Source organism: Strongylocentrotus purpuratus, unplaced genomic scaffold (assembly GCF_000002235.5).
Source record: "Strongylocentrotus purpuratus isolate Spur 01 unplaced genomic scaffold, Spur_5.0 spur5_scaffold_6, whole genome shotgun sequence".
NCBI lineage: Eukaryota > Metazoa > Echinodermata > Echinoidea > Camarodonta > Strongylocentrotidae > Strongylocentrotus > Strongylocentrotus purpuratus.
Window position 1 is genome coordinate 28,617,292 of NW_022145612.1, and position 17,465 is coordinate 28,634,756.

At 37.9% G+C, this 17,465-nt stretch overlaps 1 protein-coding gene across 1 annotated transcript in view; it reads left to right on the top strand.

Annotated features, from left to right (window-relative positions):
* The window catches only part of LOC592010 (iporin), a 46,486-nt gene extending 30,145 nt beyond the window's left edge, over window positions 1–16,341 (top strand). Inside the window, exons 4-8 of the mRNA XM_030973394.1 lie at window positions 4,260–4,365; window positions 5,623–5,669; window positions 12,577–13,339; window positions 13,972–14,148; window positions 15,049–16,341. Coding sequence (XP_030829254.1) covers window positions 4,260–4,365; window positions 5,623–5,669; window positions 12,577–13,339; window positions 13,972–14,148; window positions 15,049–15,220 — 1,265 coding nt within the window. The 3' untranslated portion in view covers window positions 15,221–16,341. The remainder of the gene's footprint in view (window positions 1–4,259; window positions 4,366–5,622; window positions 5,670–12,576; window positions 13,340–13,971; window positions 14,149–15,048) is intronic.
* The last annotated feature ends 1,124 nt before the right edge of the window (window positions 16,342–17,465 follow it).

The following is a 17,465-nucleotide window of genomic DNA, read 5'->3' on the forward strand; positions in this document are numbered from 1 at the left end:
CACAAAATAAGGACAACATAAATGATACAGTGAAGGACACATTAGTACACAATGTATAACATTGAAACATAAAATACACAATAAAAGTGTTTTTGGACAAATTAGAACATTGTAACTGTTTACAAAAAAAAATAATATTTCAAACTGGTAAAACAAAAAAGCTTGATAATCACAAGGCACTACAAAACAGTGGTTTGTGGTAACAATTGGGAATACTGAGAGAAAAGGAAGTAAACACTACTATCTCAAGATCCTTGTAAATGTATTGACTGGAAAGCTGAGAGGAGTAGGCTGAGAGGAGTTAGCTAAGTTGTTTTGTCTGTTTCCAGAGATATGGAGTGCCTCTCAGCATCTAATCTTGTTTATAAGCTTCCCATGGAAATACCATTCAAGGGTTTTATTCTCCTTAAAGATTGAAATGCAGAGGCCAAGCAGTGAAACACAATGGAGGCAGGTCAGTGCCCGGAGTAGATTGGAAAATGAAAAGGGTAAAATGTTGAAGGAATACAATCGAGGATATGGATTTCTAAGAAGATGGTACTGACTGAGGATGGAGTCTCGTGTCTAGGACTGCTGTTAAGATTAATGAATATTTTACTGAATAGAAGAAGAAGGAGGACCATGAATCTAGTTTCCATTGGCATAAATATGTCATTCTAATCACCATTGTACATGACTTTCATTCTTCCCCTGCAATTATTCTCTTTCTCTCCTCATGCTCCCATGCAACCTTATATCCTAGAGTTCATGTTTTTTGCCATTTTTTCTTCTTCTTCTTCTGTAGTTGTGAATGCCTGACTTTAAAGCATGTAGCGCATGCCAGGTAATTCGCTTCATCCATTATGTATGTATCTATGGTCAACCAGTCTGTCTCCTAGCTGAGAGCTTACGTCTCAACCCAAACCATTCTCTGGAGAGCCGGAGAGCCGGAGAAAGAGGCTCGCTCTCATCAAGATGCCGTCTCCAACACACTCTCTCTCTCTCTCTCTACCTCTACCTCTTTTTGTTTTTGTTGCTTTCCCCGTTCCCACGTCCCTCTCAAGTGGTTGTATTTTGATCCATTGGCTCGGACATCACAGACAGGATGGCGACGTCCCTGTCCAAATAGCCTCTAGATTCGACCGCCGCCGCCCTGTCTCGTAACCTGTAACACTAGCTTGACATCAACTCTTTTCTCGGTGTGACAAGATGAAAGAGGGGAAAAAAAGCCCGATGCTTTCTACCCTTGCGTCTCCGCAATCCTGTCCCAGATTCAAACGTTTTTTTATTTTTTATGGGGGAGTTTGGAGGGAGGTATGGATTAATCGTTTTAGATTTCATCTTGACCGTGTTTGCAGCTGGACGCGCGCGTGTTTGTCTGGCGACATAGCTTGGGCCATCAGATCTCTCCGCCGTTTTTAATTGTCTTAAGGGCTGGTGTGAATTCAAGGAGACTCCAATGTAAATTGTCCCTTTTCAAACCATTGAGTATCTCTTTTGCTCTGTACTTTAGGGATGAAACGTAGATGAAATCGTTCAAGGTTTGCTGCTGTTCAAATTGCTTTCCTTAAAGCCCCCCTGCACTACTTATAGCTACTTGCGCCCTCTATATAGCAAACAATGCTTAAGCGGCAACTATTTGTCCCCCATGATCACCTTTTTCTTATGTTAATTAAGAGCTGATTCGATGAGACAACCACCTTGTCAGTGACCTTGCAGGAAGGTCTAATCCCTCCTGGACAAACCAGTGCAAAGGGGCTTTAAAAGAGATACTTCTAAATCACAGGTGAAATGAAATCAGATGAAACTGCAATAAAACTGCAATATAGTAAAAAGTGATTAAAACAAGACATCACAACCTTGTCATCAACTGTCCTTGCAAATTTTCAGTATCTAGTCCATGCAATGGATGCCATGGTTGATACAGCTTAAGTACACTAAACCCAAAGACACAGATATGCCGCTTATTTGGATGACAGTGATCTCGTGCGTGAAGTATGGGTACTTATTGAAATTAGATTTCGCTACAACTAATTTGCTTAGATTAATGAAAAGGTCCTTGAAAGTGAGTTTGATCTATGATGAAGAGCAAAGCATCTGATGTCACTGGCCGATCCATGACAAAAAGCGATCTTTTTAAAATGAGAAACTCGCATCCAGAACAAAATTACCACAGATATATTATTCATTAGAAATGAAATGAAACATAATTGTTTGTTTTTCATGTCTGTTTACTACACTTTTTGTTCTCTTCATACATTTCTAATGAATGAAATGCAAAAGTGATATGGAGTTTTTTGTCAATTCGTCCCTGTTTTCACGAAGTGACGGTAGTGAATAAAAATTGCATACAATGTGAATGCGGATTTTCCTCACTACCGTCACTTCGTGAAAACAGGAACGAATGGATTAATTTTTTGTTGGTCTAAATGGCCGCTTAAGTTCTACCTCTGTGTAAATCACCTGGACATTAATAATTGCAAAGCAATATTATCAATAATTGTTGATAAAAAGGCAGAATCAAGCTGGTTACAAGTATATCTTCAGCAAGGGAGATGAGGACACACTCGTCATGGCAAAGCGATCATTTAATTACGAGAAGAAAGCATGTCGTAATTGAAGGCAAATTGAAGATGCAGATGATATAAGTGAAGATTGTAATGAGCATACCTGTAATATCACACCTGCATATGCGATTCATCTCAACATCCATCCCTGCTCTCTCTAATCACGGTTATTTTTAGCACCGTATGACATTTAGACTGTTACACCATGCGCAGCAGTCAACTACAAGCATGTTGATAAACACATGTTTCTTCGGTAAGGGTGCATCATATATTACTTGAGCAATATAACCCAATGCTGTTATTGCTTTGTGCGCAGTGACCCCGATCACCTGAAAATCCTTCAAATGGCAATCGCGGCGGTCGGGGGAACCTGTTTAAGCGAACGAAGCAAGTATATATTTAGCACATGTCATTCGCTGATATTGCATGCAAACAAGAAGGTAAGATGAAAAATGATGGTTGAGTACGGTGGTGATGGATAGAGTTTGATCATAAAGGAGCTCACATTCCATATGTTCTAAGCAGGGCAGACCAGTTTGTAGGGTTTGCCTTTGGACGACGAGGCATTCGTTTAATATTAAATTAGTAATAGCATATTGACAGATGTTGCATCCCAATCATATTTTTTCTTACTCATTTTCTATTCCCCCATTCAGTCTATTTTTTTTATCACTCTCTCTTTCACTTCTCATCCTTACCATTCAATTTAAACAAATTTTATTCTTACCTTGCTCTCTCTCTCTCTCTTTCTCTCTCTCTCTCTCTCTATCTCTCTTTGTCTCTCTCTCTTCTCTCTTCTCTCTTCTCCCTTCTCTCTTCTCTCTTCTCTCTTCTCTCATATGTGTCTTCCTGTATTGTCCCTTTCCACTATCCCCATGTCATTCTGTATAACTTTTCTGAATTTGTACATGACTTATATCGCTCTTTTCCTTTTTTGCTCTTCTTCCCCCATTATTCCAGTTTTTCCCTGTTTTTCCTCTCTCATTCTCTCTCCCTCCTGTTTACTCTTTCCCTCCCCTTCTTTCTCTCTCCTCCTCCACGGTTCCTCTCTTACTGCTCTTTCTCTTCGTTTCTCTCCCATCCGCGCTCTGCTGACTCTCCCCTCTCTCTCTCCCCCTCTCTCTCTCTCTCTCTCTCTCTCTCTCATTTCTCATGCTGACGCAATGGAAGCGTAGTTTAATAAATTCATGAGGCTGCATAATGCATTACGCGCAGTCTATATCCAGTCTTCGGCAACCAACCTATGTACTTGGCTTGTGGCCCTACTAGCTTGGAGGATGGCGTTTCCTTTTACCATATGTTTGCTTTCACAGTCTCTTGTGTATGATACCTTTCTTGTTTTACAATAGAAACATCAGTTATAGCCATCCCTCAGGGGGAACTCTCTATTACATATCATACCTTCAGGTTTTATTTTTCTACCAATCCATGTGGGGTTATATTTTATTGTAGTGTGCCTTGTAAGTACTTCACTGTCAAGTGCAGTGTAACACTTCCATGTGTACTGCCTGTGAAACTCTATCTACCAAAATCATGTATATCTATCATAATTGGAATGAGAAAATCCTGTCAAGTTATTCATTTCATGCTTTTGTTCCTCTGTATTTATGACTATAATATATACTTATCAATGATTTTCGATGTAATTTGTTTATTGATTGTTGAATCTTTGTGCTGACTTCTGTTTTTTGTTATTGTTTTCTCTTTTTACAGGTCCAGGAACTCGGTTGCTTCATGAACTAGCATCCACCGTCTCTAAAGACATCCGGCTCAGAGACAGCAAGCTAAGGACCCATGCCTTCTTCCTGGGCCTCCTCAAGTAAGTTATTTAATCATCATCATCCCTCTCCTCTCTTCCCTTCCATCTCTCAATAACAACTTTATCTTTATTCTATAAATAAAATCGCAGATAACAAATTACTCTATTGACAGGGGCATGTTCAGGATTTTGTACAGGGGTAGGTAGGGGTAGGGGCATAATGTAACATTGTCTGAAAGGCTACCTCAAAGAGAAAATTAGATTTTTTGGGTGGGTGCATTTTTTTATCTTAAAAGAAAATGATAAGCAAGCTACAAAAAAGAAAGAAAAGGAGATAGAACAAGAAGAAATAAATGACATAAAGAAATAGTTTGAACATAACTTTTTTAAAGGTGAGCACTTTTTCACAAGGGTAAAAAAATATAACAAAAAATTAAAATGGGAGACACATTTTTAGGGTTGTGAACTTGAGCCTACCAATGCTTCTGAATGTAATAAATTTTGAACAGATGGCTCCTGTGTTAAAGCCTTTAGGAATAAAGGCATTCAGTAGTCTGTGGATTAAGGCAGGGGTATTTTAGATGTAAGTGTTGTTGATAGATTCCTTGACATAGTCACACTGAGCAGTGGAAGAGTAATGTGTTCATATCTTGCCTAGATGACAGGTATATGGGTACATGGTGTGCAGGCTTCAAGGCATCTCATTATTCATTCTACCCCCACTGTGTGTTGTAATGCATAGGCTTTGTTCAGGGTGGTTATTCAATTCTGTTGGGATATGTTATAGATGTGTGGAGTAGTATGGAGTAGAATGCAGAATAAAGGGTAGACATTTGCATACGTGGTTCTTTCCTCTGTTGTGAATGTGAATAGGGGTTTATGAACATGAAAACAATTGATGTACACGAAAATGTATAAATATTTATATGTGTTTAATACATCAGTAAAAATTTGTTTGATAATGAAGGAGGTATTACATATTTTCTTCTTGAAATAAACAAATGTTGCAACTGCTGAAGTCATATGCTTCATTGACAAATTTATCTAATAGGAATATTAATCTTTCAATTTTTGTACAAGCAAATTAATGCATGTACTTTGCCATTAATGCACCTTACATGTTTTCATGCATATAGTTTTCTCGTGAAATGTAAACTTAAATTTTGTATTAAAGGAATATTCTTCTTCTTTTTTTGTTTGGGAGGGGGGGGGGGAGGGGTGGTGGTGAGATTGAAAGGATCTTTATATGAACCAGAGAAAAGGCTGTTTCTTATAGACAGTTTAACATGGAGTCTATTTCCTTTTTGTTTCCTTCAGCATCCGTTGTATGGAGTCTTGGCTTGATCACATCAGGAATCATCCAGGTTGGTTTACATCATTTAATATCATATTTCTTTACAGAAAGTGTTTTTTTTTTTTATGTACTCTTCTCTTTACCACTCCCCCCTCTCTGTCTTTGTCTCTCTCTCTTACTCTCTCTCTCTTACTCTCTCTCTCTCTCTGTCTCACTTTGTCTGTCTGTCTGTCTCCATGTGTCTCTCTCTGTCTCTCTCTGTCTCTGTCTCTGTCTCTTACTCTCTCTCTCTCTCTGTCTCACTGTCTGTCTGTCTCTTTGTGTCTCTCATCGTCATTACTCCCTCTTTCCCTCTTATATCCTATCTTTGTTTATCATTTCCTTATCATTTCCTCTACATGTCCCTTTCTCCCTTTTTTTTGCTCTGAATCATTTTCTCTTGATATAGATTTAATTGAGTGAGTATTCCTTTGATGCCCCCCCCTCCTTTTTTGTTGTGTTTAACAGCACCATAAATTTTGTTTCAACAATTTTATGCAAAGTATTTTTAAAATAAGACTCAACATGTGTCTAATTCTTTCAGCAGAAAAAACACTGTGTGGTCCAAAATTGGCCTTGGTACAAAAGTAAATTTATTTACATTCATCATAATACGCATGTAGATTAAAATTTCCTGTCTTCTTGTCTGATGTATTTTTTTGTTTAAATACAAGTCGTTTTTTCCCCCCTGTACAACTGACTAACAATTGGTGAACAGTTGTTTAATAGGATTAGAGCATTTAGCATACAATAATTGTTAAATTCAATCACGTTCAATCAAATAGTCACACAAGCAAAGTTCTGTTCATAACAATAGGCTCGTATCATAAGAATATATTCATGGCCTCGACTGACATGATGAAATCAAGCCACTGTTTTTGCAGCTGTTGAATGTGATCTACGCTTAATTTTTTATGTTGAATTCTCTTATTTCATGTTTAGTCACGGATTACTCATCCTGTACAAAAATAGTCTAGTCACAAATCTCATTATATTTACAGTATACAGGCTTTGGTTGTATGTAGCATATTTGTCTAGGTCTGGTCTGGCTAAGGGTTGCTTTGATAGATTTTGAAACAGATATCCATAGTTTATAATATAATTTCATAATATATTCACACCTATAGATTTAATATCTTGGCATAACCACTCAAGTAATACTTACATTATTTAAAAGTCTTAACAGCTGTTAATAACCTACGCTCACAAATAATGAGAATGATAGCAAATTTCACACAAAATACTAGTCATATAATTTTTTTCTCCTCTAAGCCAAATCAGCTTTAGCTGTTTATTGATATGACTATGTCTCATTTGGCAACAACAATGTGCATTAACTATTAAACAATCATAGTTTGAATAGACTGGTGAAATACATTCATGAAAATGTACACTTAAAAAAAAAAACACTGAATCATTTCACATTAATGTAGTTGTGAGTAAGTGCTAATCCTGTAATTTTTAAACGTGTGATTGAATATAAAGTAGTCATGATTGCATTTACATACATACCAATTTTTGATTTGTCATGAATTTCTTGTGAAACTCATTTAGCCATGCCCCCCTGTGGTCAGATATGTCGTCAAGGTAGTCACATGTTTCGGCAGATAATCGGTAGAATCAGAGGAAGAATTCCTTGACATTTTGACTAGAATAGATCCCAGCGATAATTTCCAACTTCCACCTCCGATCATCACCTAAAGAAGTATATGAGGGTATAGAATGCAAAGAGAAGTGGGGGTTGGGGAATGTGCATCTAGGTTTGTTTATCCATTTTAATCCCATATGTTTGGATGATGAGGAAGAAAACGGACATGGCCAAGGATTGTTTGCCTGTCTCGCCTGTCAGCCCTTGTGAGATGTCTTGTCATTATTAGGTTATTTCATGCTGGATAATTATTGTAATAAAGAGAAGCAACTCTTGTAACCCATCAAGATTTGTGTCTTGTCAGCAGTGTACTTTGCTTTACATAGTTTTTAATAAAAAGTAATTCTTTTTTTTAATGAAATTTTGATTCAACAGAAAAAATTATGACTTATTTTTAGGCCTCTATAATTACATAGCATACTTGTATTTTTTTTTATTGAGTGGCCATAAGGAATTAAGGAAATAGGAAGGCAGATAGCAATAAGGAATTAAGGAAATGGGAAGTCAGATAACAATACGTGGAAAATTTTCTGTGACATTTTTTATTCAACTGCATGGAATATTAGGCTTTTAAATAAAAAAAACGTCTACAAGGGTAAAAAGTTTAGAAAATAAAGTTTAAAATAGCACCTCCTGTCCCACAAGTTTGGGATTAACTTCCATGATGAAAAATTGCAATTTTGGTTGTTTTGACACTGTATGGTGGAAAGTAGATTATCAGACCTTTCTTTTATTAAGCATGAGCCATAATGCTTGAAAACAGGTGGTATCTTTAAGCTCATCTTTCCAGGGAAAATGTTTTTCTTTCATCTTCAGAAACCTTTGACATGTTTTGCAGTCCCTTATCCTTGGGCCCACTATGGGTGGCAAGACTATTTATTCCATAGCTCCCGATCTAGAGAGCTAATTGAAACAGAAAGATAGGAATCGCAGAAACACTGGCTGACGTAGGTTCTCCATATTTGGTCGTAGCCCCCAACAGGCATGAGTTTAGCATATGTTGCTTCTGCATCCTGTTCTTGATTATTGCCAGCATTTTGCCAATCCTGTTCTATTAAGACTATATCAGAAATAATTAGGCATGCTTTGCCTGTGTTTATTTTACTAATAAAGAAAAAATATATATAGTTAAGACTGAAATATTATAGGATGTGTAGGCCTACTTTGCAATGTCCTCTGATTTAATTATCAAAATATATTTAAAATGCCTAACCTACAATTTAAGCTTGTAAGATTAGTGAGCTTTTCAGTAAAGTAATGAGACATAGAGAGTTTTCTATTTGTCTTACATATTGTGCAGTTAGTAACACTATAGATGAACATTTTTTGTTCAAACTACAAGGATTTCATTGAAAAATTGTGAAAATATTCATCTGGAGAGCCGTTTTTTCATACTTACTTCAGAATCTATGATTGAAATAAGAGTAACAATCAAACTAATTGTTAATAGCAAATATGGTTTCCCTGGATTTAGATCAGAAACCGTACATTATTTGTTAATTTTTAGACAAACTTGCTGCTTAGAAAGTCCTCTGCTTCTCTCTTCAGTTTTGTAATGTATCTGCAACTCCTTTCACCTGAGTTACACTTCAGGTTAATGAAACCTCTCAGATATTGTTGACTAATTGGAGCCGAGGTGATCGATGAGGATCAGATGTTTGAGACATTCTTACTTTATCAGGCCTTGAACTTTGGTGAAGAGCTGTACCAACTGTTTCCCCTGCCAAGCTTTAGAGGCAAATTTAACTTACTTGAGGCTTTGTTCTCCATCTTCAGCAAGAAGTTTATAAACACTTTAAGAAGACAACTTTCTTAGTAGCAGTATGGCTTTTGTATCAGGCAGTTTTTAAGTATGTCTTTACCTAATCTTCTTATGAAGGGTAAATTTAAAATTACCTTTGGTATACCAGAAAGGACCTTGAACACTGTAGATATATTCTGTGTTCTGTTTTGTTTTATTATTATTATTTTTTATTCATTTTCTTGAAATTCAATGAAGGGATTCAAGAGCACTACGAATATTACCTCATTATCGAGAAGAAAAATATCCCCTTCCCAAATCGGATGATACAGAAATTTAATGCCTTTTTTCTCAGCGCCAAATATTAAATATGCATAAAAGTTGAACTTGGAGAGTAATGCATTCCATTTTTGAAAGTCAATCTCCCTTGTCTTGTGTCATACCTTTAATACTCAATCATCCACCTATTAGAGGGGTGATGTAATACCCCCAGGGAAGTTTCTGGTCGGTTTGAAAGGTAAACCAGGCTGTCAAGCCATCTCACTTCTCACCTTACCCTGGACCCGCCCACTCCCAGAGTAACCTTCTTGCAAGGGGCTCAAGTTTGCCCTCCTCTCTTCCTTAGTAACTTTCTGTTTAAGCGGTAAAGGTCTGCCCCCTCTCCTCTTGAAAGGGGTTCAAGTCTGTCCCCTCTCCTCAAGTAACTACCTTGGAAGGGTGCATGTCTGCCCCTTCCAGAATAACCTTCTTGCAAGGGGCTCAAGTTTGCCCTCCTCTCTTCCTTAGTAACTTTCTGTTTAAGCGGTAAAGGTCTGCCCCCTCTCCTCTTGAAAGGGGTTCAAGTCTGTCCCCTCTCCTAAAGTAACTACCTTGGAAGGGGTGCATGTCTGCCCCTTCCAGAGTAACCTTCTTGCAAGAGGTTCAAGTTTGCCCTCCTCTCTTCCTTAGTAACTTTCTTGTAAGGGGTACAAGTCTGCCCCCTCTACTCTTGAAAGGGGTACAAGTCTGTCTCCTCTCCTAGAGGAACTTCCTTGGAAGGGGTACAGGTCTGCCCCTCCCATACTAGCTTCCTTGTTAGAGGTACCAGCTTCCCTCCTTCTTCCATAGTAACTTTCTTGTAAGGGGTACAAGTCTGCCCCCTCTCGGGATAACTAGAATAACTTCCTTGGTAGGGGTACATGTCTGCCCCCCTCCCATCTTCCATACTAATTTCCTAGTTAGGGGTACCAGTCTACCTTCCCCCTTCCAGAGTAACCTTTATGTGAGGGATTAATATTTGTGCCTTTCTCCTAGATATTCACCTTCCAAGGAGGAACAAGTGTGCCCCCCCCTCCCACTCTTGAAGTAACCCCCTTGTATTGGATATGAGTTTGCCCCCTCTACCAAAGTAATAAGCTCCTTCCAAGATGTTCAAGTTCACCCCCCCCCTTTCTTGAGTTACCTCCATAAAAGGGGAGACAAGTGTGCCCCCTGCGAGCTATCAGGATGTGATTTTCTTGAGGTTGTCTTTTGTTGGTAAAGGTCACCCTCAGCCGGGTGACACCATGTGTCATTATGAAAATAGTATATCACTGGTAACATCATTTTTTCAAGTTTCATGTTACCCTTTTGGGGGTATCCATGGTCTTTGTTTCAAATTTTAATTATTTTTAGAGGGCATCAAATGTATTAAAATATTTTTAATAGTGTCCTTTGTCTGGCCGAGAGAGCCGTCTAAATGCATCCCTGTTTGAAATAGTTACCTCTGTGCAGGATAGTATGATGATCTCAGATTTTCAACCAACATCAAATAAGGTACAAACCATCTTTAACATAATGAGCTCATTCCCAGTGTCTAATCATCATGATCATCCTTCATGATCACCCACCCATTGCATGCCATGAGGTCGCAGACAGTAGCACATTAGTAAAGTGCTTTCAGTCTTACCGACATTCACTAGAGCATGTCATTATGATGATCTAGCATTTTTCATTTGAGTGTACAACAAGAGTTAAAGCAACCATTATCGATCATATTTGGCTTGATAGCTAGAGCTCTGCATGTGGCTCAGTGGTTCAGTAGCTTGGTGGCTTTAATACCAACAAATTGCAGAATGTTTAAATGAACATCAACCTTTTCTGCTGTCTAACCTATTTTGAAAATATTTACATTCGACCGCTCTAAACATATTATCATTAATATGACAGAGCACTCTTATATACATGAACATGCATTGTGGAATGAGCTCTTGACATGGAAATAATAGGTCCGTAGAAAAATTAAGAAATAGATTATTGAATAGAATAGAATAGAATTATTCTTTTTCTAAAATTTTCATAGTCTTTACATGAGGAAGTGTCACGATTCAAATACTCATTTCGTATAATAAAGTTTATTTCCAATATATATGTAATCAGTTTCAAACCTTTAAAAAAGAGACGATGTAGATACAATAAAAGGAGACAGAACATTTATTAAAAGATACCTGGTTACCCAGAATCTATCTTTACCATGAAGTTATACATTTATCTCAACCTTGTAATGATGACCATGACCCAAATTTTGATAGCCTTTAAATAAAAACCATCAGGCTTTGTGAATAAACCATGAAGGTTATTATATGGCAAGTATTAGGCTAATGAGCCGATCAAGGAAAGAGGATATGTAGGACTCGATGAAGCAGAAACTTGTCATATTGCAAACTGATAAAAAAGGGATATCCACGTCATAAGGTTCTAGCAAATTCTCTGCAAGGAAGTATAAACAAAATCTTCTAATAGTCACAGATCTTGTGTATGTATGTTCATTTACATTTTACTTTGAATAGCTGTGAAGTTCATTTGTCATGATCAAAATGTCACATTTAAGTGTTGTTTTTGTGCCCTTCCTGGTAAATTATTAACAAACCTTAAGCATAAATGGAGCATGATCAATCGGGAAGATTTGCTGTCGCCAATACTTTTGCCTTCCTCTCTTGAAGTGGGGCCAGCTAGACCGAGTGATGTAATGTTGAAGAAGATGGTGACTCACATGATACGAGGAGACATTGGAGTGCTCTCTGGTTTTGTGGCTTGATGGAATTTAAGATAAATATTCATCAATGTTCGGTGTACTTTAGATGAGGGTTGCCAAGTGATCATTACTCTGTGGCCATTATAGGGTGGAGGTGGGAAACCAGTGAGGTTAAAAGTGCCATCTCAGAGAAATTGTTAAAAGAATGCGTCATGCCAAAGTGACGACTGTTCCTAATTCCAACTAAAGATGGCGCTGTTTGTATTTATTGGATTATGAACTTTGGCTGATTCAATTACTTCTTTGTGAGAAGCCTATGTTTGCATTAACAAGCTTTCATTGGAGATTGACTTCTTGACTTAAACTGTTTCTAGTAAATTTTATTGAAAAAGTAGAATTATGTCCCAAAGATGTGACAGGAAATAAATAAATGGACCTCATCAATCAATGACTGTATTTGGGTTTTTCCATGCATCTAAAGAAAATTCATAAATGACAATTTCCATGATGGCATTCTGAGTCATGCAATGACCGTTGTTTCATTTTATTCTTTTCAGAATCCATCAAGCGTCTTTATGAGCCCACCGCATTTCTTTCTTTGATCAACACTGCCCCCTTCCAGCAACTCTTCAGCGATCTTCTCGTGGCTGTTCAACCTCTCGCTCAGCTCCCCTTCAATCTGGACCATGGTTTTGAGTACGGTTACATCCAGGCCGAGAACATGAGGCAGAGGGAGAAAGAGCAGCTCATGGAACAGCACAAGGAAGGTGCGCAACTTGGTGGACTCAACACCAACAGCCTGGTGGACGCAAGACACCACCACACAGAGGGAGGTAATACTACAAGTGGATTTCCCACCGTACACCTCTTTGGGCGGGCGCCGCGAAGCGACGGAGCGCCCTCACCGAGGCAGAATAACACTGGCATGTATAGCTCAATGACTGTCATGCGCAACATGCGCAGAGTAACTCCAGCAGGGCGGCAGGAGTCTTCAGAACAGCCTACCACACAAGGAAGGCTGTTGAGGACAGTGAATAGCACCCCTGTGGAGAATGTATCGGGTCATGAACTGGAGGCGGGGAACGGTCCAACGAGACCGAACCCTGTGAATGGTCAGTCAAATAGATGGTCACTCGGATGGATCAAGGATTTTGCGACCTCCGTTGCAGCGCAGCAACCAGAGAGGGCGCCCTCACGGACCAGACAGACCAGTTCTAAGTATGACGTGGGCAGGAGGAGTAAGAGCGTGGATGTACAAGGATCCAGTATGGTATCACAGAGCTTCTCAGTCGCATCTGGATGGGGCAAGATTGGATCAAGGTGAATTTTTAAAGCCCCACTGTACCTACTTGCTCCCTCTATATAGGAAACGATGCCTAATCGGTGACCGTTGGTCCCCCATGATCCTCTTTTTCTTACGTTAATTGAGAGCTGAGTTGATGAGATAACCACCTGTCAGTGACCACGCTGGGTGGTCTAATCCCTCCTGGCCAAACTAGTACAGATAGGCTTTAAAGATAGTTCAAAAAGTTATTGTGAATAAAAGGTAATTTTCCCTCTAAGATAGAGTAACGTTCATGATGTCCTTTGTTCAGAAAATAAAGAACAAAAATAATTTCATTTTAAAATAAGTTCAGCACCTTTTCTTACCGTATATTTTTGCTTCTGGCTCTGTTAAAAATGGGTCAACCCAATGGATGCAATTTAATTTTTGATATAACTTTTGTTTTTTCAATTAAAAAATGCAGTTTAATTTATCTCAGACTTAGTATTTAACAGAGTAATGACTACTGAATAAAGATGTTTCTACCAAAATGTCATGCATTTTTTCGTCATCAACCATTTTTACCAACCGGCTAAAAATGTATGGATATTACTTTTCATATATAACTAAATACATGTATATGAATATGAGTCTTCATTAAACTATTTTAACATTGTTCTTTATGCAGCTTCTCCAAGATGTGGAATCAGATGATGCCCCCACAACCCCAGCAGGTAGAGCCCAAGACTGTACCGTCTACACCCCCACCAAGCCCATCAATGGAGAATGAAGTGAGACAGGTCGCTGATGGTCAGAGCCCATGCCAACACCATCCACCAACATCCCCCAACAAAACTAGCCCAGGGTAAGCTATCGGTTATATATCACACCTAGCATTTTAGGCTTGTGGGTCATAAGGCCTGCCTTCATCAGCTCAAGTTTGCCAAATAACCCGCTATTTCCAGACTCAGGATATTATCCCCAAGCTCGAAATTGCGTCTTCACCAGACTGATCATCACAGACGCTCATCACAAAGTAGCTCGGACGGGCGCAAATTAGCCCGCTATTTCCCAGATAGCAGGATATTTTGGAAACAAGACCAATATTTCTTGGGATATTTTCTCGACCAAACTGCGGGCTGATGAAGACGCAAATTATCTGGCTAATTTGCAATCGGGATAGATAAAATAGCAGGTTATTTGGCAAACTCGAGCTGATGAGGACAGACCTATAGTGGTTTTGTCTTGCTGTTCCCCTCCGAGGCTTAACAATGTACTGTGATAATGATTAAACAATTACATGAAAATCTAATCCAATGATGGATCTTTTTCTCTCTCTGAATTTTCTATATTACATATACTTCTTCTCAGTGGTCCACATTCACACAAAGATCTCGCTTGATGTCTTAGAATTCCCCTCGTTTGCCGGCTTCTTGAATTTAATCAGAAGTAGTGTTGCAACTTATAAAGCTTATCAGTAAATTACAAACAAAAGTACAAACTATCATATGATTGAACCAATTCAGCTGAAAAATAGCAGTTTATGTACACTCAGAGAGGAACCTAAAGCCGTTGGTCCTCTGGTTGCTTACTAACAAGCATTTATGCTTTCTTAGCAGTCGGGTAAAATATAAAAAATAACCACAAACCACCTTTGAAATCAATTTTCTGTACCTATGTCACCAGTCAGATTCTGTTGTTGCATTCACCTGTTGCATCATTCTAATCCTTCCTATGCCTTTGTTCACTTCTCCCCATGTTACAGGAGTCCAGTCAAGGCTCTCTGCCACCATGTCACCATGACCGAAGGTGAACTGTGCTTCTCCAAGGGCGATGTCCTCACCGTCGACAGACAGGTGGACCAAGAATGGTTACTCTGTTCCCATGGCAACGAGTCGGGCTTGGTCCACGTCGAGTACGTCCAGGGTCTGGAATGAAGATCCTGGTCCTGGTCCAGACAAATTATGTCCGTAACAACGTCGCCATGACGACGAAGATCCATGCATGAGGTCACGAAGGCCTCCGATAAGACACTGATGTACAAGTTGCCGTGTATATATATATATATATATATACACTCTGCTTGTTTTCAAACTTCACCTGCATGCAGTTCAGAAGGAGGTTACACAATGCTCTTCTGGACCTGTGAATATTGCTTGATTATCTCTTCTCTAATACGAGAATACAGCAAATCCGATTTGGCATGTGTACTTAAGATCACTTAATCTGCCATTTGACAAGCTGAAAATGCACACTTTGAAAGATGAAAATGTGATATGCAAAGAAAATATCACTATTATTTGGAATGTGATAAAATGCTTTAATATATTATACTCTCACTTTTTTAAAATCATGCAAAAATTAATTCAAGCCATAAAGCTATAATACAGAATGATATATTACTCTGTTTAAGCAAGTTTGGTGATTTTATATGCAAACAAATTTGTATGTGCACATCATGTCTTTAATCATTACATTTGCAATGCAGTGGTACCTATTTGAATACAAAAATACATTGAGTGCAGCTATTGTCAAACTGTTATTTGCAGCTTTCATTCTGCCTGACTTTAAACTGTACAACAATATGAGGAAGCTCAAATATTACATAAAGTGGCAAACTTTATGAAGACTACTTTTCATGCCGTTATTGAAAAAAAATTATACTTAAAAATTATACTTGACAAACAAACGATTATGGCATTAACAATAGAAACATTTTTTTTAATGGGACCAAAACAAAGTTTAAAACGATGTCAGTTTGGCTAAAATATACTATTTGTTCATAGACTAATTGATATTGAATGAAGGATACTAATTCATGTGAAAGCTAATATTTAGGTAATGTCTATGGGCAATTTTTATTATATTTTAAATGTTATAATTTCATTTTATAATCATAGATGGGATTCACTGGCAAGGGAATACTAAAACTATTGAATTTGGACTTTGAGTGTAAATCTTACAGTTATGATTCCGATTTTACTTGGGGTTCTTAAAAATGATTACTAATAGCTTTAACAAACATTCTACTTCCAATATAAATTGTGTGGCAAAAAAATAAAGGACTTCACTTGTTTCTAATGTTATAAATATATCAACAATATGAAACGATGATAAATTATCCGCTTTGTACTGCCAATGGGATACCTTTTTTCTTACAGTCTTGCCTACAATGATCATCTCAGCGATATTCGATTAGGAGTTTTTAGTCTATAAAGTCAAAAGATATTTATACAAAAATATATAAAATGTAAAATATGAAAATATTTACCTCTCTGTACAGGGAATGTTGCTTTGGTCATAGATTTAGCCCACCTGTAATTTATCCTTATTTGTTTTGTACACAAATGTACATATTAAATTATTCTTTGTTTCAAAGACGAAAAAAGAAATGAGTGGCAGCTCATGAATATTGGTTTACTTTATCTCGATTGGCAAATGATATCTGCTCAAAACTTTCTGTGAACTCAAGAGATAAAACTTTAAAAATGTATTCACTACTAGGGTTATGGAGAAGTATCTGCTGGTCATTGTCATCACCAATGGCTTGCTTTAGAAATTATCTGTTAAAATGATCCAGTTAGGATAGGAAATATTGAAAGGAAACCTGGTATTTGTTGGTGTGACAGAAGCTTGTTACTTTTTGAGCTGTACTGGTGGCTGTGTAGATATAGCTGGTAGGTATTCCCATACCAGGGAGGTCACTAAGTAGGGGTAAGTGATTACAATGAAAGAACTTGTTCATGTGAGATATAAGGGATCAAAGGTTATTTTCACACTTTCCAATATTTACAAATATTTACAAATAGCAACCTTTTTTGCATAATATTAGTTCCAACATAATGGTATGATGTCTCAGTACTTGATAGCTGAGTATCTTGGTTACTTTGTGGCTTGATATAGCTCTGTGGCTCAGTGGTTCAGTAGTTCGGTGGCTCTGTGGCTCAGTGGTTCAGTAGCTTGGTGGCTTAGAAGCTCAGTAACTCAGTGGCTCTGTGGCTTGAAAGCTCAGTAACTCAGTGGCTCTGTGGTTTGAAAGCTCAGTAACTAAGTAGCTTAGTTGCCAAGTATTGCATAAAACATTAAACAAAAGAAGAAGACATACTACTCAACGGAAGAAGTAAATATGTTTGTTGTATATTGGAGGGTCTTTCTTTCTTTCTCTCTCTCTCTCTCTCTCTC